Genomic DNA, 23,505 nt, shown 5'->3' with positions numbered 1-23,505 from the left:
CATTAATTTATTGGATGAAAGAGTGGATATGGGTAAGTCTCGGTTGCAGCATCATGTCGTGCATGATTGGGAAGGGGGAATAGTGTGCTTACATATTGTCTGAGTAGTTTTCTTTGCTTTGCAGGACAGTTCTGGGATGAGGCTGTGGAAAAGGAGATGGTTTGTGCTTGCCGATTATTGCTTGTTTTACTATAAAGGTGAGCTGCAGCTCAGGCCACCAAGGGCTCTTTGTGCTGGAGGGGGTGGTGAGGTGATAACAGGTGGTTATGTTCTCAAATCCAGTGAGTGGACCAGTGGCCTGAGCTAATTTAGAACCTATTTACTTGCCCAAGTGTTCACTTTTACATATGTGGGTGGTTGGTCACTTCATTTTCTACCAGTCCCTGCACTGGAAGTGCCATTTGTTGAGTTAAAATAAATAGGATCCAGTTTGTCTGCTACTTAGGGTCTCCAAGTCTGGAGTTGTCTTGGCTTCTACCCTTTTGAGGACATAGGTATACCTTTGACACAATCTGGAGAGGTGGGAAGTACAGATAAATCATTGTATTTTGTAACCCCTCTGGATCTATCCCCTACTATATTTACATTGGATGGACAGCTGGTGAGTTGAGTTGACCACATGAACATTTATGGAGCCCCAGCACATAGAGTTAGGGGCTGTGCAATAGTGAGAAAGAAGTAAGGCTCGAAACATGGAGGAAGAGAGAGTTTACTTTTAAGACAGACTAGTCTGTGTTAGGTGCTTTAGAAGGCATTCAGTGTGCTTAAGCAATTCAGGGGGAGCAAGAAATTCCATATTGGAGAATTTAAGGAGGGTTTTTAGAACAGATGGGATTTGAGTTGGGCTTGTAAAGATGGGTAGAGCTTTGCTTTTGCGTATGGGGGAGATGGACATTTCAAGGAGAGGAGACAAGTTGAATAAAGTTCTAGAAGCAGAAGAAGGTGGAATGACAGACCTGTGAAGCCCGAGTGAATTTTGCATGCAGGGCATACTAGGAAAGAAGGCTCAGGATGTGAGTAAGGACCAAAATGCAAGAGGGCTGTGACACCAGGCAGAGGAAGTTGGGTTTCATTTTGCATCCAGTGAGCAGGCAGCAAGTGCTTTTGAGTAGGAGAACGACAGGACCAACTCTATCATTAGGAAGTTACCTCTATAATGAAGATGGTTTAGAAGAGGAAGAAAATAGATGTAGAAGGTAGGATGTTTTGCACGTGCTCTAACTTTGCCTGTGAGGTTTGCTCCTCACAGAAGGCCCTTCCCCATCCTTTAAAACACTCTAAATGTTGCCTTCTGAAGCCTTCTCCACTTCCCCAGACTGTGTGCCACTTCTGCCTCTGTGTTCCCACAGCATTTTGTAAACTATTGTATTTCAGGAGTTAGCAGGTGGTGCTGAGCACGTTTACATGCCTGCCTCTGCCTCTGTCTGTTTCACCTGTGTCGTTCCAGCATTAGCACAAAGGTCTCCAGGGGGCACCTGAGTGGACAGTCAGTAATTGCAGTAGTCCTGGGAAGACATTTGGAGTCCTGAACTGGGGCAGTGGGATGGACCAACCCAAGGAAGGTGCCACAGCAGGTTATTCTGATGTGTTTTTTTTTCCATTCAAAGACAGCCGAGAAGAAGCTGTCCTTGGGAGCATCCCTCTGCCCAGCTATGTGATCTCGCCTGTGGCCCCTGAGGACCGTATAAGTCGCAAGTATTCCTTTAAGGTACTGCCCCTTCCCATCTAGTGCAGCAATTCCACTCTAAGAAACTTTGTGTTCCCAAAAATGGCTTCATAAAAGCAGTTGTTTTCTGTGGGGAGAAAGGAGAAGTTAAGAAGCTAGAGCACTTCAGGTGCATGTTAACAAAGTTATAAATTCTTTAAACAAGAATAGCATCACAAGTGCTTTCATTTGTATCTGAGCTTCTGAGTCCCCCACCCTTGCTCAAGTGTTCAGACCCCTCTTTTCCTCTCACTACTAGTCCTGTGATTGCATATGGGTTCCTCCTCATGTGTTCTTATCACTGTAATCAGCCAGTCTAACTAGTATCCAGCCACTTAGTGCAAGTGATGGTCCCTCATAATGGACTTACGTCAATTATATTATGAAGACCTATATTAAGGGTCAGTGGCTCATGTTGAAGGGTTTTTGAGTTTGTCCACTTTATCTTGTTGAAAAGCAAGTAGAATCAAATTTGGTTTATTTTCTGGATCCCGGAAAAATCCCTCTGGATCCCAAGGGAAATCCCTTCAACAGTAGAACCCCCCTTTCTACTTTGTCACCATGCCATGTGGAGTGAGTGCGGCCATGATAATTGATGGCAGTCCTTTACACCCTCTAGCATCTTCCGAGCCAGGTGTGGAGGCACCAGGAAGGTGGTGGTCAGGCCCAAATTTGGGGAATCCTGAGGCCATCTCCTTTAGCGACCTCCACACATTCCTTCACTGATGCTGTTTCTTGGGTCCTCCAGGGATGGTGAGGATGGGGGAGTGTTGAAGTTATACTTTACTGACAGCTGAGTGGAAGTCTCAGCACTGAAGCAGCAGCCTTTGGTGCTAGTGGCCACGGGGAACGCCCTCTCACACTGCTCAGGATGCAGGGCAATGATGAGCCTTTCAAGTGGGGTAGCGGCTCCTGCCCCCACTACTCATGTAGCTTAGCTATTCCCATGTTGAAGGTATAAGATGAGTACTAGATGGTGGGTACTAAAGCAGAGGTGGAACAGAGGTCAAGTTTGCCAGCCAGAGATAGTTGAAGGATCATGGAAAAGCACATGATAACACAGCCACTGTTCTCTGTAAGGGTTAAAGAAAGCATTGGTATATGGTGTCTATGGTATCACTGGAAGGTGATAATCTGCATCAGTGTCTTGACTGGGAGTCCATTGTGGGGGTGGTGGTTGGAAAATCAGTCTCATCTTTTACCTTTCTTTTCCGGGCTGATGCTTCAGCTTTGTCCATTGCCAGGTTTGAGCTGTCCCTCTCTTTCCCTTGACTGTCACTATCCCTGATGACTCCAGAGTTGCTGTGGGTTGAAGCTCATTTAATGTTGTGGAGAGCCAATGGGTGAGGCCAGTATTATTAGCTTCATTTTATAGCTTAGGAACATGAGGATTAGAGTGCTTAAGAAACTTGCTCAAAGTCACAAAGCTGGGAGATGATGGTGACAGAACTTGAACATGAACTCTATTCTCTTTCAATTGCATTGTAAAGGGAGGGAGGACAATTTCTTTTTCTTTCTCTCTGCTTTTCTTCCACGTCTGATTTTGGTCACCTCCTGCACACACATTGCAGGAGGTGGAAGGTGATTTGAACTAATGTTCATTGTTGTCATTTTAGGAATACTCTTCTCTTTAATAGTTCAGAAGCCTCTCCTGCTGATGACTGGCTTTGAAAACATTGTGTTCGGTGGGTTTCAGACTGGTCCTTTGCAGCCTAAAAGTCTTCCTCAGAAAGCCTTCCTTTCTGGGGTTCAGTGTTTTTGCTACTAGGCCAACAGTCAGGATAATGTATGTAATTTTTTAGGACAGCTTTTGAAATATGGTCAAAGTAACTGATTGTAACTATATATATTTCATCTTACCACTTCACTGGGAGGTGTGAAAACAGATTTAGAAAAACATCCTTAATGTGTCATAGATTCTTCTCTTTTTGAAAAAAAATTTTTCTTAGAAAGACTTCACCAAGAGTGTTCCCTAAATCTTTTGTCTCAGAGATAGAAGGCATGTGTGTGTTTGGTCCGGGGTGGGGTGGGATTTCCCTGTTGTGGGGATCCTCAGGGTCTGAGAGCAGAGAAAAGCTACTGCAGACAAGTCTAGTGGTTTTCAGCTGGTTCTCCACAGAAGGTTGTGGTTTCCTTCGTGCGAAAGAGTTCCCTTTCCTTTGGGTTGAAGCATTGTTCTTTTAGGGGCCAGAAAGTGGACCCCTTGGGCAGTACAGCATCCATGTTACTGGGCATACTGAAGAATGCATAGTGTTTTGTGCTCTGGGCCTTACACCTGTCTCTGATGTGAGTTCTTTCCAGATCTGAAATTCTCTGACTGTTGCTAGGGCACCTTGCTTGAGATTGTTGAGAGTATCTGTAATGGTAGATAGGCACCGCCAGAAAGGTTATATGGACCTTTCCTTGTCTTTCTTTTTCGACTGTGCCTGCAGCCTGGCAGCCCCTGTGCATTACCAGGAAGGCTGGTGCTAGATGGACACAGGCCTTTTATGCTCTGTTAGCTCACCTGGGGCTCCTCCCCAAACAGCTCCTATTGGATGTACAGCCACCCTTCACCTCCTGGTCACCTCTGAGCAGGCTTGCCCCTCGGATCAGGATCTGGAGCAAAAAACATCCCTGTGCAGCCAAGGGTCCAAGGATTTTCAATGGGGAGAAAAGCCTTTATTACTCCCTTTGAGCCATTCTTCCTCCCTCAAGACCAAGGTTTCCTGACCTGAGCTCTACAGACCCCCAAGGGTCAATGGATAAATCACATCTTTTTTTTAACCTACAATGTTTTCTTTGATTAAGAAAGCAGGCAACAACAGGTATCCATAGCATCTATGCCTTGGTCACCCTAGTAACCAGAGAGATCTTCATATCACATTACGACTGTTGTAAATATCTTGAAATAGCATTATGCTCATTGCCACTTTGAAATGACAATAATTATTACTACATTTCTTATATAATGAATTATTAAAGAAGCACCTATATCACTATACCACATTTAAGAAAATTTTGGTAACTGTATTTCAGTATAGCATATTTATGAATACTTAGAAACATTCTGAGAAGGGTTCTTAGGATTTATGAAACTGTCCAAAGGGTTCATGCCCCCCAAAAGATTAAGACCCCCACTTTAGATTCTGGCTAAAGGCCAGCCAAGATGTGGTTTTTCACTTATTTATATTCACCCAACTTTCACTGAACTCCACTGTTCTACCTGGTAGGATATAGATGCTAGGGATAGAACAATGAGAAGGACAAAATACTTGCCTTCGTGGAGCTTATATTCGAATTGTTTTAAATGTTTATTTCTGAGAGAGAGAGAGAGAGAGAGAGAGATAGAGAGAGAGAGAGAGAGAGAGAGAATGAGCAGGGGAGGGGCAGAGAGGGAGGGAGACACAGAATCCGAAGCAGGCTCCAGGCTTTGTCTGAGCTGTCAGCCCAGAGCCTGACACGGGGCTCCAACTGGTGAACTGTGAGATCTTGACCTGAGGGCAGAGTTAGAGAGGGCAGAAAAGGGTCTTTCAAAGTTTCTAGAAAATTCATTCAGTCAGTCACCTTAGATTACTCAAGTGACTAGTCCTATAATAACATCAATTAACATCTTTTGAGCCTTAAAAATGGTAGGCTGTGCTGTAAGTTCCATATGTGCATTATCTCATTTAGTGCTCACACAGCCTTAAAAGGTAAGTACCATCATCACCCACCCATTTTAAAGATGAGGAAATGGAGGCCTGGAGAGATTGAGCAGCTTGCCCAAGGTTGCTCTGGGGTAAGAAGCCAGGCCCACCATGCACGTCAGGCTAACTCCAGGGCCTGAGCTCTCACCCAGTTCACTGTGCTGCTCATAGCTCAAAGGTTGGCCACCAGGAGTTCCTTCTTAATGTCAATAAATGTGCACCACAGTCTGCGTAAGTCAGAAACCTGACAGTCTTATCCTTGACAGTTGCGGTTCTCAGCTCTCCTGTCCAGTTCATCACCAGGTCCTGCCGATATTACCTGCTAGTTTTTTCCAGACACTGGGCGCTCCTCTCCTTCTCAGCCTCCACCACCATCTCTCACCTATACTTCTGTAGTGGTGTCCTGCCCCCTATCCCCTCATCGGCCCCAGCTCAACTCTGACCTCTTCAGACTGCAGCCAGAGTGGTTTTTCCAGACAAAAATCTGATCTTGCCACTCCCCAGCTCGAACTCTTTAATTGCTTCTCCTTGTTCTTGAAAATGAGACAAAACCCTAACATGACCACGTGGCCCCGGTGACCTGGCCCTGCCAGCTCCAGTGGTCTCATTTCATCCTGCTCTCTCCTTTTCTCTGTGCCAGGCATGCCGGCCTCATCTTTGAATATATCATACTCTTGTCTGTCTTGGGGTCCCACATATCCCACTGTGCTACTTTTACTAACATATCTGCTTACTATGTAGAAGGAAGCTTAAATGTCACTTCCATAGGTAATTCCTTCTCCAGGTCAGGCCAGGTTCCCCTGATGTTCTCTCTCATAGCATCCTGAACTTCTTGACGATGCTTATAACAATTGTAGTTATTTGTCCGTAGTCTTTCTCTTCTTATGTGATTGTAAACTATCTTGACATTGATTAAGGCTGTTGCTTCAATTTCTGGTACAGTACCTTTCACATAAATAATCAATGATAAATTATTGTTGAATGAATGAGTTAGAGAATGAGTCAGTTGATGGGGCCTGGCCTTTGGAGTGCTCCTACATTTCCTCATCTAGGCCTCTGTGTTCTAAAGGCTGATGCTGGGGGCTTGGAGAGTGAGCATTCTAGCTTTTATCTCTAGTGCCAGATCAAGACCAAGGTCCTAAGGGCCAGGAGAACAGTCCTATCCCAGGGGGATTAAGTTTTTGAGGTAAAATCGTCCTTGCATACATCTTCATTTCCTTTAGCTATAGCCTAAAGTTTTCCATTCGGTCATGCAAAGTTGCCTAATAGGACTGTTGTTTGGAAAGTGAAGAGCAGAGGGGAAGGGAACATCTTTGAGATAAGACTAGGAAGGGGTGAGAAGGCTTCTCATCATCTTGGTTTTGGCATCTTCCTCTGGCTCAGGGCACTTTGGACTTGGGTCACATGGCCAACTCCCTGCACTTCTCACTTTTGCAGTAAATACATCGTTTATGCCCAATCACAGGCAGAATGTGGCTAAGAACCTGTTGGTTAGAACCAAGGGCAGCTGGATACAGCACATATTGGCAGTTTGATTAGTGACTGAGGTTGTTTGTGATCATGTTAGCTCCTCTGTAATGCTGGATCTAACTCCCAAGGTCCATTTGTGAACACACACGCCAAGTCCCCCTGTTTGAAGGGTGTCCCGTGTTGATTTCCTAGACAAGGCTGGCTCCACAAACACTAGTATAGCAGGAACATGCTCTATCTATCATACCCTTGAGGGCTAGCTATGCTTGTGGGTGGCCTTGTGTCTGGTGGGGTGGGTGCCTGTCCCACCTGTGACTGGGCAGAAAGTCTGGGAGGAGGTATCAGAGATCTTATAGGGTCATTGCATGGGGGAGCTTTTCCAAGAATTTCTGCTGATTGACAGACACAACAAGTTCCTTTTCATTCTGTTCTCACTGCCACGTGTCCACCTGCTAAAACAGGAGGAATCTGGGACAGTGGATAATCCCTTAAACATGCAAGGAAGGAAATCAGGTTTGCTTTGGTCACTGTAGGGACCCTTACCTGCAGGCTAATTTGCCTGTACTCTCTTGGAACTAGCTGGATAGATTCAAGTATGTCAGTATTAGTAGCAGATCCATAATTAATATGCATTTTGGACCTAGATGTTAGGGTGGGTCACAGAAGCAAATGTCGACAGTTTATCAGAGAGTTTTCATCTGTGACCATTAGTGGTTCTAGAAGCATGTCATTTTTTAGCTCCTAATTGGTTCTTTCATTTTGTTTTCTCTGGCTTATCCTTTCATGGGGTCTGCCTTTCTTTCTGGATCCACATTTTTGGACCAGTGATCTGTGTAATCATGCTAATATCTGGGCAGGACCTAGGAGCATTATATAGAGAAGCTTGGGCTTGGAGTCAGATAGACTTATGTACAAATCCTGGTTCCAACTCTTCGTTTATTCCACAAACAATTATTAAGTACCTACTAGGTGCCAGGCACTGTTCCTGGGGATACCGTAGTGACAGACAAAGTCCTTGCTGTAATGGAGTTTATATTCTGGAGGGAAGAGACAGATGATAAGCAAACTAGTGTATAAAATAAATGATGCCAGGTAATATTAAATACTATGAGGAATCCATTACTGGGCATGGAGATCTGGGAAAGTTACTTAACATCTCAGACCTTCATCTGCCACATTTGTGAAATACAAATTCTGTCACTACCTCTCAGAGCTATTGGAATTAAAATGAGATTAAAGTCCTGGAAGTAACCAGGAGACACATAACAGGCACTGATCAGATTTGCCGATCTTCCTCTATTTTTTTTTTTTTTTTGGTCTTTCTTTTTATACCATCTTCCTATGTAGATTTGATGAGGTTTTTCATTACAACTTTAAGAACACAGTGGGGAGAAACTGGTGTTTCCTCTTGTTTGTACCCATCCTGGTTACTTTTCAGTGATCATTTCCATTACCTCTTCACGGACTCTTTGCAAGGATACATGTGAAAGCACTTTGAGGCTTCCTAGCACACAGTAGGTGTGCAAGGATTTTCAGTCAAATGTTAGCTCTGTCAAACCTTGTAGTGCCTCTTTGGAGAGCCAGAAGAGCAGCAGCGTTGATGGGCACTCATCACATGTCATGCCCGAGTGGTGAGGCACAGTGAATATCTGCACCAAGCCACTTGCTGTTATTGCTAATTTTTGGCTCAATTCCAGTAATTGCGTGCTTCAGAAGAGCCAAGACAAGGATTCCAGAGAGTCTGCTTCTACAGAATGAGGGTTTTGAAAAACTCTTTCTCATACAAGCCTTGACTGTGTGGCCCTCCCTAAGCAGGAGTAAGATAAGTAGGAATAGGTGCAGCTGCCTGGCTTTGACCATGGGGACTAGACACAGCTATCACTGGGTCTGATTGTACCAGGAAAAGGGAATCCAGCTGTGATGTTTTCTAGGTGTGGGAACAAGCTGGGTGGTACTTGGGCTTTTAATATGGAAGAGGGAAGAACATGGCCAGAGTGTCTTCTTGTTTTTGCTCCCAGAAGTGAAATGTGCACTGACCTCTCTGACCTTTGTTTCTGCCTCATGTTTACAGGCTGTGCACACGGGGATGCGAGCACTCATCTATAATAGCTCCACAGGGGGTTCTCAGGCCGAGCAGTCAGGCATGAGGACCTACTACTTCAGTGCCGACACCCAGGAGGACATGAACGCTTGGGTCCGGGCCATGAACCAGGCCGCACAGGTGCTGTCTCGATCATCACTAAAGAGGTCAGTCCCAATGGAGGGTCCCTGTCAGAGCACTTCTCACACTAGGATGGGGATCCAGATAAGAACTCTTAGGTGCCCCAAATTCCACCATTCATTCACTTGTATTAAGCCCTGCCCTTTCTTTGAAGTCCTATTTAACAATGAATTCTGTTGGAAAGATAATGCATACATGGTAAGGTCTCGCAGAAGTTATCTGGACCTCTCTTTGTTGAACAGAGAAATGCCAAGGCCTGGGGGCGGGAAGTGACTGCTTGGGATATGGAGCCTTGGAACCTGGTGCGTGTGTATTTCTCATTTTTCCTTCTCTGATGTGTGGTGAGATGGACAGCCTTGGGGCACCAGATTGGGAAAGGGAGAGACGGACAAGAAAGACCTTATAAACTGAAAATGTGCCAAAGAGTGACCACCATGTTGCTGAGGCTAGCTGGGAAGCTATTGTCCAGTCACCCCTTTCCTCAAGTGGACAAACCAAGGGTACAATCAGGGATCTTGAAATTCCTGAGTCTTTTGGCTGTGGGTGATTCCCTGAGAGAAAGCACAGGAGGACTATGAGTGGAGTCAGGGGCTCAGAGAAATAAGGTAACCCTAGAAAAGTCAGGATGTGCCTTTAGCGAGTCCTCATCTGACATGGGCCCATTTTTTTCTTTTCTTTTTTAATGTTTGTTTATTTTTGAGAAAGAATATGAGCAGTGGAAGGGCAGAGAGAGGGAATGAAAGGGTCTGAAATGGGCTCCATGCTGACAGCACAGATCCCAATGTAGGGCTCAAACTCACAAACTGCAAGATCATGACCTCAGCTGAAGTTGGATGCTTAGCCGACTGAGCCACTCATGTGCCCCCCATTTTCCACTATCTGAACACGTTGCTGTGTTCAGAGGCCTCTTTGAGTATGGTCTTTCAGTGAGGCCTCAAAACAAAAGGTTATTCTCCAGCAGCCTAAAGGTGGGATTTTTTTAGTGACTGTAAATGGATTTCACATGGTATATTATAGCTTGTCAACCTTTTCCAACTCACGTGTATGTGACTTTTGGTATTAGTGGTACTTCCTAGCTTCATGCCGTCTTTCTTGAAGCAAACAGAGGGTGTAGTGTGACCTCCTTCAAGGGGCCAGCCTGGGGTCTGGCCCTACTCTTGAAGCTTCCATAATACCTCAGTCAAGCATTTCCCACGCTGTTTTTTTTTTTTTTTTTTTCCCACCTTCTGTATACTTCTCAGTATCCTAGACTTCAGGGAGGGATTGTCTTTGTATCTTCTGCACACTTGACACAGAGTAAGCCGTTAAATGTCTGTTGAGTGAATAAGCGAGTGAAAGAATGAATGAATGTGTTAGATAGGACAGGAAGAATGACTATGCTGGAAGTTCCCACATAGACCCTGAATCAGTAACTGCAGGTGTTCAGTCAAATCTGACTCTACCTCCTAGCATTGTCATGCAGCCTGCATTTGTCTATTGTGTCCATGATGATGATGTGAAAGCATCTGCTATTAGCCTGTGGGCACTCTGTTTAGAGTGACATCGGTATTTCTTTTTAGTTTTTTCCGGTTTTTTTTTTTCTTAAGTTTTATTTATTTATTTTGAGAGAGAGACAGGGCGAGTAGGGGAGGGGCAGAGAGGGAGGGAGACACAGAATCCTAAGTAGGCTCTGCACTGTCAGCACGAAGCCCAGTGCGGGGCTTGAACTCAAGAACTGTGAGATCATGACCTTAGCTGAAACCAGGAGCCAGATGCTTAACCAACTGAGCCACCCAGGTGCCCCAACATTGGTGTTGCTTTGATACGTCTTATTCCTAGTGCATATGCTGGTTCCTAATGCTGTTTCTTAGTTTTTGTTTTTCATCCTTAAAGAAACCATATGTGTATGTATGTATATACATATACATATGTGTATGTATATACACACATTTTAAATAAAATACAATAAATGACATTTTTATTAAAAAAAATGCAAAGAGTAAAGACAAAATATCCTTAATCGCCTTCCTAGGGTAATCTCTGTTATCAAGTTAATGGGCATCCTTTTTAACTTCACTTAAATTCATTTATATACATATGTGCACTTAAAGAAATATGTGTTTCTTTTGTGTTTTTTTAAAGCACGAATGATAAAATCTTGAAAATCTTTATCAGTGTATGTGGATCAGCTTTACTTTGGACTGTTGTATATGGTGTTTTATAAGACCATAATGCTCCAAACCTTAATGGTTTATTTTTTCTCATCTTTTACTATTATAAATAGGCCTGCAATGAAAAACCTTCTACAAGCGTCTGCATGTGTGAGTCTTTCAAATTGCGGGGTCAAAATACAATGTATTTTTAATTTTAATTGATACACCAAGATGCAGTTTAAAGGAAGCTGTATAGTCCACTACCCACATCTTTGCCAGTAGTTGATATTATCGAGATTTAAAATATTTTGCTGAGCTGCTGTGTAGTTAAATAGTATTTCAGTGTATGTCTCCACGATGCTGGGGATCTTTTCTGTTTTTTGGCTACTTGTATTTCCCCTCCACTGAACTGCCTCTACCTTTCCTCTGCCCATTTTTCTGCTGAGTTGTTTGCCTTCTCTCGGTGCTTCCTTCCCTGCGTGCTGTGAGATCTCCTCAGGTTAGGATGTGGCTTAGTCCCTTGCAGAGGTTGCTTGCAGGCTGTCCACTCTTGGGGTTAATGGAACAGGATGCTGTTTGCCAGTCTTTAATATTCTGGCCTTTTTCCTGTTCTCTTTGATTTCTCAGACATCACCTGAGAGATTTCCTGAGCCTGTTTCTGAGTTCCCTGAGGCCCTGGGGTCCTGATGGCTGGGTCTTTCCCATTTTCTTCTCCATCTTGGACTTTTAGTCTCTTTTAACTAAGGTTGTTTTCTTTTTCATGAAGAAGATCATTCTTCTTGATAAAGTTATGGAACTCAATCTAGAACTTAAAGAATTTGCCTTTATTTATACTACATCATCTGCCCCAGGCAGAGATACTTACATCTAATCATATTCTTTTAAAGCCCTCCCCTTCTTCATTTTAATTCTTTTTTTTTTTTTTTTGGTATGATCTTATTTATTTATTTATTTATTTATTTATTTTTAAAATTTACATCCAAGTTAGCATATAGTGCAATAATGATTTCAGGAGTAGAATCCAGTGATTCATCCCCTACATATAACACCCAGTGCTCATCCCAACAAGTGTCTTGCTTAATGCCCCTTGCCCATTTAGCCATCCCCCCACCCACAATCCCTGCAGCAACCCTCAGTTTGTTCTCTGTATTTAAGAGTCTCTTATGTTTTGTCCCCCTTCCTGTTTTTATATTATTTTTGCTTCCCTTCCCTTATGTTCATCTATTTTGTATCTTAAATTCCACATATGAGTGAAGTCATATATTTGTCTTTCTCTAATTTCACTTAGCATAACACAGTCTAGTTCCATCCATGTTGTTGCAAATGGCAAGATTTCATTCTTTTTGATTGCTGAGTAATACTCCATTGCATATATAAACCACATCTTTATCCATTCATCTGTTGATGGACATTTGGGCTCTTTCCATACTTTGGCTATTGTCGGTAGTGTTGCTATAAACATTGGGGTGCATGGGCCCCTTCAAAACAGCACACCTGTATCCTTTGGATAAATACCTAGTAGTCCAATTGCTGGGTTGAGGGTAATTATACTTTTAATATTTTGAGGAACCTCCATACTATTTTCCAGAGTGAATGCACCAAGTTGCATTCCCACTGGCATGCAAAAGGGTTCCTCTTTCTCTGCATCCTTGCCAACATCTGCCGTTGCCTGAGTTGTTAATTGTAGCCATTCTGACTGGTGTGAGGTGGTATTTCATTGTGGTTTTGATTTGTATTTCCCTGATGATGAGTGATGTTGAGCATCTTCTTATGTGTCTGTTAGCCATCTAGATGTCTTCTTTGGAAAAGTGTCTATTCATGTCTTCTGCCCATTTCTTCACTGGATTATTTGTTTTTTGGGTGCTGAGTTTGATAAGTTCTTTATAGATTTTGGATACTAACCCTTTATTGATATGTTGTTTGTAAATATCTTCTCCCATTCTGTTGGTTGCCTTTGAGTTTTGCTGATTGTTTCCTTTGCCGTGCAGAAGCTTTTTATCTTGATGAGGTCCCAATAGTTCATTTTTGCTTTTGTTTCCCTTACCTCTGGAGACATGTTGAGTAAGAAGTTGCTGCGGCCGAGGTCACAGAGGTTGTTGCCTGATTTTTCCTCTAGGATTTTGATAGCTTCCTATCTTATGTTTAGGTCTTTCATACCTTTTGAGTTTGTTTTTGTGTATGGTGTAAGAAAGTGGTCCAGGTTAATTTTTCTACATGTCGCTGTCCAGTTTTCCCAGCACCACTTGCTGAAGGGACTCTATTCCATTGGATATTCTTCTGTGCTTTGTCAAAGATTAGTTGGCTATGCATTTGTGGGTCCATTTCTGGGTTCTCTATTCTGTTCCATTGATCTAAGTGTCTTTTTTGGTGACAGTACCATATTGTGTTGATGATTATAGCTTTGTAATATGTCTTTAAGTCCAGAATTGTGATTCCAGGAGAGAGAGAATCTTGAGCAGGGTTCACGCCCACCACAGAGCCTGATGTGCAGCTTGATCTTATAACTGTGAGATCATGACCTGACTCGAAATCAAGAGTTAGACACTTAAATGACTGAGCCACCCAAGTGCCCCTCATTTTAATTTTAAGAAAAAGAAAAAGTTTGTTTTTGTTTTGCTTTAAATAAACCATCTTCAGCTCCTTCCAGACTCTGCCCTTTTTGCCATCATTCCTGTGGGCCCATTCCACTATAGATCTCTGCTTGATTTTTGTGCGCCAGCTTCCATTTCTTGTGCATGTCCTTTTATAACTTGAGCTCTGAGAGATGCCTGTGTTGTTATACTGGCTTCTTTATTATTAAAAAAAATTTTTTTTAATGTTTATTTTTGAGGGGGGTGAGGGGTATAAAGCGAAAGACGCAGAATCTGAAGCAGGCTCCAGGCTCTTAGCTGTTAGCACAGAGCCTGATGGCAGGGGTCAAACGCACGAACCGTGTGATCATGACCTGAGCTGAAGTCAAACGTTTAGCTGACTGAGCCACCCAGGCACCCCTGTACTGGCTTCTTTAGACCAGCAATGGCAAATGAGTTCTTTCTTGTGTTCCATCTTTGTTCAGTTCATCAAGACTGACTAGGGCACTGGGTCAAAGATAACCTGAGAATGAAACCAAGTTTAACAGGAAGAAGTGTTGTGATTGAAAAGTGATGTCTTGCTTGAACCATTCAGGATTAATTTGCTACCTGAGATTTGGCCTTTTTTTTTTTTTTTTAACTTTTTCCTACCTAAAGATTTTATAATTAACTATCAGATTCTGGTTTGTGAGGGGCTCCATCCTTTATCTGTTGGGCTGCCTTCCTTCCCTTTTAGGGTCTCAGGTCATTGTATTGTCCCTAGTTTTTCTCTGAACTTGTAACATTTTTCTTATTCTCTTGATAAACTCTTAAAATCCCATAATCATGTTTGCCTAAGTTTCCTTCCTTAAAAAACAAAACAAGCCAAAAAATTTGTCCTACCTTCTGAGTCAGAATAAAGGCAGAATAATATTTCCTCTTAACTTTCTGAGAGATTATCAGCTAAGCAAATCCAGACTCACTAAATGTTCTTTCCCCAGAATAAGATGTTCAGACATTTGGTTAGTTAGAATTATTCATTAGGCAGTACTTAATCTTCCCTTTCCTTCAGTTTTGTGATCTGCATTGGAAAATCTCCATCTGTGTTAAGTGAGGGGCCCCGGTGGTCGTGTAACGGTCTTGGTCTCTCCCCAACTTGATTCTCATCAGATGCTTCTGTCATTATCCATATAGGCGGATGCTTACATATGTGGTATGGTAGGACTCCTGATTGCGGGCAGCAGAAAATGCAGACAAATTTACCTTAGAAAGGGAGGAATTCGTTGGTTGCTTCACTGAAAAGTTCAGGATAGATCTAGCTTTAGAAATGCTGGGTTCAAGGCTCAGACAGTATCATTACAAGTCATTCTCTCAGGCTCTGGGGCCTGGCCACCCTTGGGTTGGATTCATTCTTCAGCTCCATGTGGAGGTTCCTGGCAGATCTAAGAAAGATCTGGTGGCAAAATAGCTGCAGTAGCCCTGGACTGCTGTCGTCTGGCTGAAAAAAGTCCAGCAGGAAAGAGCCAGAGTCTTGTCCAGAAACTCTTGTCCAGAGAGAGGCATTCTGATTAGACAGGCTTAGATAATATTTGAACCTTAAATCATGTACTGTGGACAGGGAATATACATGCTGATTGGCACCGATCCAGGATACATTCTTCACTTCTGAGAACCAGGCCACAGGGACTGCGGGCAAGGTAAGGGTGGATACCCAAGAAATGTTAGGGCTATGGGCAGAGGAAGGAGAAGTGACCTATTGGAATGGGGTAAAGATGGTGCAAGCAGCTAATGTTCAGACCAGCTGATTGATTCACCCCCTCACTTCCTACTGTATTGGTTTCTTTTACCTTATGTTCTCCTCCCAGAGCTTAGTGTCTGAAGTCAGATAAACATGGGTTCAAATCCTATCTCTACTACTTTCTAGCTGTGTCACTTGTACAGATTGAGAATGCTTTTTAAACTTTTTCTTAACATTTATTTTTGAGAGACAGACCACAAGTGGGGGAGGGACAGAGAGAGAGAGACAGAATCTAAAACAGGCTCCGAGCTGTCAGCACAGAGTTTGATGTGGGGCTCGAACCCACAGAACATGAGATCATGACCTGAGCTGAAGTCAGACACTTAATTGACTGAGCCACCCAGGTGCCCTGGGAATGCTTTTTAAACCTCAGTTCAGTGGGTGGTGGGTATTGAGGAGGGCACCTTTTGGGATGAGCACTGGGTGTTGTATGGAAACCAATTTGACAATAAATTTCATATGTTGAAAAAAAAATAAACCTCAGTTCATAGGGCTATTACAAGTGTTAAGTTAAATAAATGAATGTATAACGTGCTTACTTAATAGGATGCCTAAGATACTTTGTATTGGGTATGCTGCCTTCCATAGGGTTTGGTTTGACAATGTCATTGGCCCTTTTTTCTTTACAACCACCCAGTTTCATCAACCATCCCCTGGATCACATTGATGATGAGTCTTCTGTGAGCAAAATGCACTCTTCCTTGTCAGGATGTGCTCATCCCCTAGCAGGGTCATGGTGGTTCTGCTCTGCTCAGGCTCCTGCAGCACCATCCATCCACCTGCCTCTCACCTCCTTCCTCCTCCAGCCTCTTCCTACATCATTACTCTGACCCAGGAGCAGAGTTGAGCACCCTTGCTTCAACTCCTTTCTTTATCCTTTTGTTTCCTACACAGGCTTCAGAGATCTTTGATAGAAATTCATTCATGTATTCTTTTTTTTTTTTTTTAACGTTTATTCATTTTTTTAGAGACAGAGCGTGAATGGGGGAGGGGCAGAGAGAGAGGGAGGCGTAGAATCCAAAGCAAGCTTCAGGCTCAACTGACAGCACAGAGCCTGACGCGGGGCTCAAACTCACAAACCATGATATCATGACCTGAGCCGAAGTTGGACGCTTAACCGACTGAGCCACCCAGGCGCCCGATCATTCATGTGTTCTTAAGATCCCATCCCATACACTGTAAGGGGCACCAAGCAGTGCTGCCCAATCCTGCTCTCTATCTCCTTCTGTTCATAATTTCTACCCTCCATTTCCATGTTCTCCCACTTGCCAGACTTTGGACTGGTTTTTGATTCCCTACAGCCTCCTTGAAATCTGTCTTCCCAACTCTGCCATTGGACTGCTTTTTGTCTGTTGTCTAAGAATGTCTTGTCCTCTCCAATAAGCTAAAACACTAAGCAAGCAAGAGGTCAGCTTGCTTTCACAGCTCACAAAACTGACAAGCAGCTCAAATAGGAGGGCCTATCAGAAGACAACTTATCTCTTTTCTCAGTTTCCAAATTTCTCTGGTCTCTGTGTAACTGGTAATCCTGTCTTTGGACTGTAGAAACTTATTGTCTAATCACCTTTGGAGTAAAAACCATTTTCCTTAGGGCATTTGAGCACTGTATGGGTCTAGTCCCTATTACACCTTTGGGCTCATGTCTCACCATTCCCCATTCTCTATGCCCCAGCCATACTGAACTTCTTCAACTGGGTGCATTTGTACTCATGCATTCATCTATTTAGTCTTTTATTCTACAAGTATTTATTGAGGGCATACTGTGCAGCAGATACTGTTAAAGATGCTGTGTTCAAAGAAAGAGGCAAAGTCCCATGCATTCTTGTGTAGGAGAGGTGGACATAGACCATAAACAGGTAAACAACAAGACAATTTTCTATCATGATCTATGCATGAAGGCAGTAAAATAGGGTGATGGGATGGGAGGGGAGAGGGGGCAGAGAGTAGCCACTTTTGTTTGGATGGTCAGGGAAGGCCTCTGTGGGAAGTATATGGAAGTGAGGCCTGATTGATATATGAAGGTTAAGGATGCAAAACTGAGGTGGAGTGCTTAAAACAGAAGGAATGGGCCCTTACAAACACCTTGTGGCAAGAAGGAGCTTGGTTTGTTGGGGAAACAGAAAGCTAGGGAGTGTGGCTGAATCTAAGGGAGCGAGGGGGAGAGTAGACTGTGATGGGATCCAGGTGAGAGATGGAGGTCCATCTCATGAGGCACCAGGATCCATCTGGGCCTTGCTCATCTGCCTCTCCAGTCCTCACCCTTACTAGGAGAACTTCAGCACATACTTCAAGCCTTAGCCTAAATATTCCTTAACCCTTCAGTGTGTTAGATACCCCAGTTTGTAGAACTGTGTCATTCCTTTTGCATAGGACTTTCATGTTCAAGCTATGTTGGCATGCTTTTTCTTTTTTTTTTTTTTTTAAATGTTTTATTTATTTTTGAGACAGAGAGAGACAGAGCATGAGCAGGGGAGGGGCAGAGAGAGAAGGAAACACAGAATCTGAAGCAGGCTCCAGGCTCTGAGCTGTCAGCACAGAGCCCGACGCAGGGCTTGAACTCACAAACTGCAAGATCAAGGCATGCTTTTTCATTGTCACCCCTACTAGTCTGTAAGCTTCTTGAAAATGGAACATAGTAAGCAGTTCGTTAATGAATGGGTGCACGGATGTTTAGCTGGCTGGGCAGGTGGGTGGAAGGATGGATGGATGGATGAACAAAACAGTTACAAAAACTCTACCTGTAAATTGTTCAAATAAAGATTTGGGATGTCAGGGGGGAGTTGGACAACTGTCGTGGGATTGGTGTGTGGGGAACCAGCCCGCTCAGAAATAGCCCATACATTGCTGGCTGTTGGTAGTCTCTTCAGAGAACTAAATATTTGGCTTTCCAAACGCTGATCACTTTGAGTAAAGTGTAGCAGGAACACCTAAGGTTGGACAAGCCCCTTGGATCCTGAGCAGAAGTAATTTGTGGAGACGTTTTCAGTCAGGTGCAGGGCTTTGGGGTCAGATCAGATGGGATTTGAATCCTGTGTATGTCACGGGTTGCATGATTCAAGGCAAGTTGGTTAACCTCTTTCAGCTTCACTTTTATTACCTGTAATGAGAGAATAATAATATCCCTAGCCTTGGAGGATTTTACAATGAGAAGAAGAGGTAATCTATTTAATTTGCTTAGCTCAGGGGTTTGCATTTAGTTAGTGCTCAGTGATCACTGTTGCTGCCATCGTTCCTATTCTTCAGTAGAGAAACTTATTGTAGGTAATCTGGTACTTACTGACTGCACTCAGCCTCTCTGGGCTTGACAGTACTGGCCTTGCAGGATTGTTGTAGGGATTAGGGATGGTCTAATCTCTAATTCCTGGCACATATGAGGACCATACCAGCATATGGTAATAATAACCAAGCATTAGCCACAAAAAAATGAATGACCCAAAACTGTGGCTGCCATAGGGAGATGGAAGGTGAGTGAACTTGGCCAGAACTCCAGACTGGGTTGGGTTGAACTGTGATGGTTGAGTATGACTTACTCAGTAGAAAGGAGAAGGAAGGATTCTCTAGGCAGAAATGAACAAAGTGAGGGGACCCAGAGTAACCAGACTTCCTTTGGTTTGTCAATCCTTAAAACTTCACAAGGGACTTTGCCAGTAGCCACCTCTTTGAGGCAAGAGGCATCCCAGCTTGGCAGTCTGGTGTTGCCTTTTTTTTTCTTTAGCTTTGCTCTTCTTTAGGGTGGGACAGTGTGGAGAATTGGAGAGTGTGTCTTCAGAGCTGTCAGGCCCTCTATTGTTAATTTAGAGCAGAGCCTGAGAGGGAGCCAGATATCTGCCCCACCCTGCCCTCCCAGGGGGACTGCCCTAGTTAACTCTGGGGGAAAGAAGAAACAGACTCCTGTCTGCCATTTCTCTCCAGCCATTTCCTTCCTCAAATGTTAGGAATTTAAGTGAGCAAGCCTGCCATAGGCTCCCAACATACTTTGTGCCCCTTTCTCTTCAGTCTTTTGTACAAATCTATGGAGAGTGCCTAGGGTCAGTTCTGACTTTGAGCCCACTGCCCTCCTGAGACTGGGGTCAGTGCTCAGGGTTTAGCATCAGTCAACACAGGCTGCACTGGTTTCTTTATCCAGGGCAGGACTTCTGCCACCTGACCTGGCTCAGACTAAACTCTCTAAGAATATCGGTGGCCTGGCCCTTGTTCTTGGGCTCCTGGTTGGGTCATTTAGGTGTGGTGAGTAGGGAGATATCCTCCAATGGAATTGTGACAGAATGGCTGTATCTGCCCCTGGACCAAAGTCCAACCAAGGCCCTACAAGCTGTCATTCCTTTTCCCACCCAAGTCTTTGAGATTTAATGTGTGTGGTGTGTGCGTGTATTTAGCATTAAGACAGAGGGAAATGTTAGTTCTTATTTCCAGGTGAGATAAAAGGGTTTAGAGGCAGAATAAAATAATAATTAGTCCTTGGTGTGATCTGTTAACTTCCAAGTTCTTGTGAAGAAAAGGAATAAGAAAGAAGTATCCCCAGACTGAGGTGAGTGCTTTTCCCACTTGCAGGAGGAAACAAGAATTTGCTCTAAACAGACAAGTAGCATTGCTGTGATGTGCTGAAAATGGAGGGACCCAATCCCTGCTAATGATGTTTAGCCCCTTCTAACAGTTAGGGATTGTGTTTGGTGGCTAGTGACAGAACGGCCTAACTTAGGATGGCAAAATCAAGTTGGGTTTTACATAACGGGAATCCAGAGGTAGTTAGTCTAGGCTGGTATAATAGCTCCCTGGTACCATCAGGGACCTGGGCTCTTTCTCACTTTCTACCCAGATTTTAGCAGGTGGCTTTTATTCTTATTTTTGTCACCTTCCAATGCAACATAGAGTCTAAGTTCCAGGCAGGAAGAAGGGAAGGGTTAGCTAAGTCAGCTAAGTGTGACTTTTTAAAAAGACTTTCCCGGAAGACCCACCCAGCAATTTCTGTGTACATCTTTTAACATCTTATTGGCTACATCTAAGTCACATGATCACCCTTAGCTCCAAGGGAGGTTGGGAAATGGGAGTTTTTTCCTAGATACATTACCACTTAGAAAAAATTGAGTCAGGGACGAGGGAGAGAATAGATGTAGTCAACAGATTTGTATTTGAGGGCATGCTGTTTGCCAGGCACTATGCTGTGCTCTTTCTGTGCATTCTCTCCTTTAGTCCTCACAACAGCCCAGAGAAGCAGTAGTTGTTGTCCCCATTTTACAGATAAGAAACTAGAAACCAGAGAGGTCACAGACTTGCTCAAGGTCACCCAGCTTGCATTGGGTGGAACCACCTCTTGAATCTGGGTCTGACTGGCTCTTAACCTTATGCTCTCTGGCTTTGACGCATTTGGCCAAAATGGTCACTGAATGCCAAGAATTCCGTTTTTGAATAGTCACTGAGTCTGGGTACTCACAATGATAGTAATGACCTGCACTGGAAAGGCTTGTGTCATCTTAGCTAAACCTGTGTGCCCTGTATGGCCATCTTGTCTGAGTGACACAGTCATTGAGGGCTGAGGGGTGCTTCATTCTTTCCCATCATTGTGCTAACTGAGCATTGCAAATCTATTTTGTGACAGGTCTCCTGATTTGAGAAGTTGTGGGTTAAATTGTAGGGAATATAGGGAGACAGGGAGAAAACAAGAAAACATTTTTGCCTTAAATCCTATAACTTCATTAAGTTAACTGTTTAATAAGTCAGTTATGGTGGGGGAGTAGAGGACATTACCTTCACCTTTCTTACCTGCAGCCATAGCCTGAATATTTGGGGCACAAAGCATCTTATGTAAGTCCTAGCAGTTAGAGGCCAGGAGCTGTTCATAATCCCAAGTTTGAGGGTCTAGAAGGCTGCCAGGTAGCTAGCAGACGTCCATTCTTTTAGCCACCCTCTTAAGGTTTGTTTTGCAGTAAATGGTGGTATTATTCTGAGAAAAGGATTTGTCATTGTCTATCAACTTTATTATCAGGAAGTACTGGCATATGTCAGGGTGTGCCCATCATATGTGCACACACAGTAAAGACTAAAGTTTATAGTTATAAATTGAGCTCCAAGGTTAAAAAGACTGGAAACCTCTGTGGTTTTGGGTCAGTTAATGAGAACAGGATTAAATGTGGTTACCATGATTAAATTGGGCTTTAGGGTTGTCTGGCTTTGATGGCAGAGACTGTTTTTTGTGCTATTTTCTTATCTCTCCAAGTGCCTGCCCCAGTGGAGATAGATAGTTGCTTAGTAAATACATGGAGGTTGATAAAGAAAGGAAAATCCCCCTGCCGTTTGGTTGGGCTGAGGCATCATACCCACAGTCTTTGGTTTCTGGAGTTGAGAAAACCCTCTTTTCCTTTCGGTTCTAATATCATAACATATAGGTGGCATGTTTGTTTTACAGCCTGGTTTTTGTGACAAAGTACTGTTATCTTTGGGGTGGAAATAACAAGGGGGTACAGTTACTTAGATCTCACAGCTAGAGTGACCAGGTTATCAAGCTTCGGTGACTTGTCTGGGGTCTGACCCAGAGGACGGCCAGAGCTCTCGTCCTCTAGGCAGCAGCCTTAGCAAAGCCTGCATGGGTGGTTTCCCGAGTTTGAGAAACAGTAAAGAAGATAAAGACCAACTCAGGCAACCCAAAGGCTACTGGCTGGAGTTACACTGATGCAGTTATGGAGGATTAGAGGAAGAAAGGAAAGACAGAGTTAAAGCCTATAATGTACCCTGTAGAACACAGTGGTCCCTGAATGAATGCAGAGTAAGAATTGCTTTTTCTTAAAGAGTAATCCCCAAATATTTCCCATGTATTCCTACTACTGGAGCTTACAGACCAACTGAACGTTAGGAATGGAAGGGCCCTCAGAGATCACAATCTAAATATGTCATTATAAAGTGATGTAATAGGACTTCTTCGGCAAAGAGTAACAGAGACCAAACTCATACTGGCTTGAGTGAGAAAGAGAATTTATGGGTTCACAACCAGAAAGTCCAAGGATTTATCTGGTTTAGTTATGGTTAAAACTCAGAGCTCAGGTTAAATTTTTAGGATTGTTTCTCTCCATCTGCTTTCCTTGGTGTTGGTTTCATTCTCAAATAGCTGATTCCCATATAGTTATAGCAGCTCAAGACCAGCTCCAACCAAAGTCCCAGAACTAACTCTGACAGGCCTGGAATAGTGTCAACCCCTGAACTGATTACTGAGACTTGGAGCCTCAGCTGGATAGGGACTAGTAGAGTCAGTAACACCGAAACCACATGGATCAAAAGTGGGGAAGGTAGTCCCCAAATGGAAATTGAAATGCTGAAATTGATTTTTATTTTTAAACAAAGCTTTGTGTCTTCATGGTTAAGTCAGGAGAGTGCCTGGGCAGTAAGATTTGTGATTGCTTTTCTTAGTTACTTTACATTGACATTTTAACTGTCTCCCAGACTGGATCGATTCTGCCCTGAGTCTGTGCTGGTAATTGGTAGCTGAGGTTCTTAGGTCATTGCAAGGATGCCTGGGGTCTGGTCACCAAGATGTAAATGCAGCAGCATTTCACTGTATGCTTTCAGGTGAAAATGAGAGAGCCCTCAGGCTTGGTCATTTGAGGAGTGATGGATCTCCTGGCCAGGACTTTTTTTTACTTTCCTTTTTTTAAAAAACAATTTTTTTGAGAAAGAGAGAGAGAGAGAGAGAGAGAGCGAGCAAGCACATGAGTAGGGGAGGGGCAGAGGGAGAGGGAGAGAGAGAGAATCTTAAGCAGGCTCACACCCAGCATGGAGCCCGACATGGGACTCCATCTCACAACTGTGAGATCATGACCTAAGCCAAAATCAAGAGTTAGACACTTGAACCACCTAGGTGTCCCTCTTTTTCAAATTTTTATTTAAATTCTTGTTAGTTAACATACAGTGTAAAATTGGTTTCAGCAGTAGAATTCAGTGATTCGTTAGTTAAATACAACACCTAGCACTCAT

The 23,505-nt window shown here is 43.5% G+C and overlaps 1 protein-coding gene across 15 annotated transcripts in view; it reads left to right on the top strand.

Moving 5' to 3' along the window:
• The window catches only part of PLEKHA7 (pleckstrin homology domain containing A7), a 221,099-nt gene that overhangs the window by 147,200 nt on the left and 50,394 nt on the right, over positions 1 to 23,505 (top strand). For all 15 annotated transcript variants that reach the window (XR_006714108.1, XM_045484647.1, XM_045484645.1 and 12 more), the window contains 3 exons: positions 125 to 197; positions 1,608 to 1,708; positions 8,915 to 9,090. Coding sequence is in view for 14 of the 15 variants with exons in the window: in XM_045484647.1 (XP_045340603.1) it covers positions 125 to 197; positions 1,608 to 1,708; positions 8,915 to 9,090 (350 nt within the window). In the remaining variant the exon portion in view is untranslated. The remainder of the gene's footprint in view (positions 1 to 124; positions 198 to 1,607; positions 1,709 to 8,914; positions 9,091 to 23,505) is intronic.

The sequence above is a fragment of the Leopardus geoffroyi genome, chromosome D1, assembly GCF_018350155.1.
Source record: "Leopardus geoffroyi isolate Oge1 chromosome D1, O.geoffroyi_Oge1_pat1.0, whole genome shotgun sequence".
Lineage (NCBI taxonomy): Eukaryota > Metazoa > Chordata > Mammalia > Carnivora > Felidae > Leopardus > Leopardus geoffroyi.
Note: the sequence above shows the minus strand (reverse complement) of the source record. Positions and strands in the feature narration are given on the sequence as shown.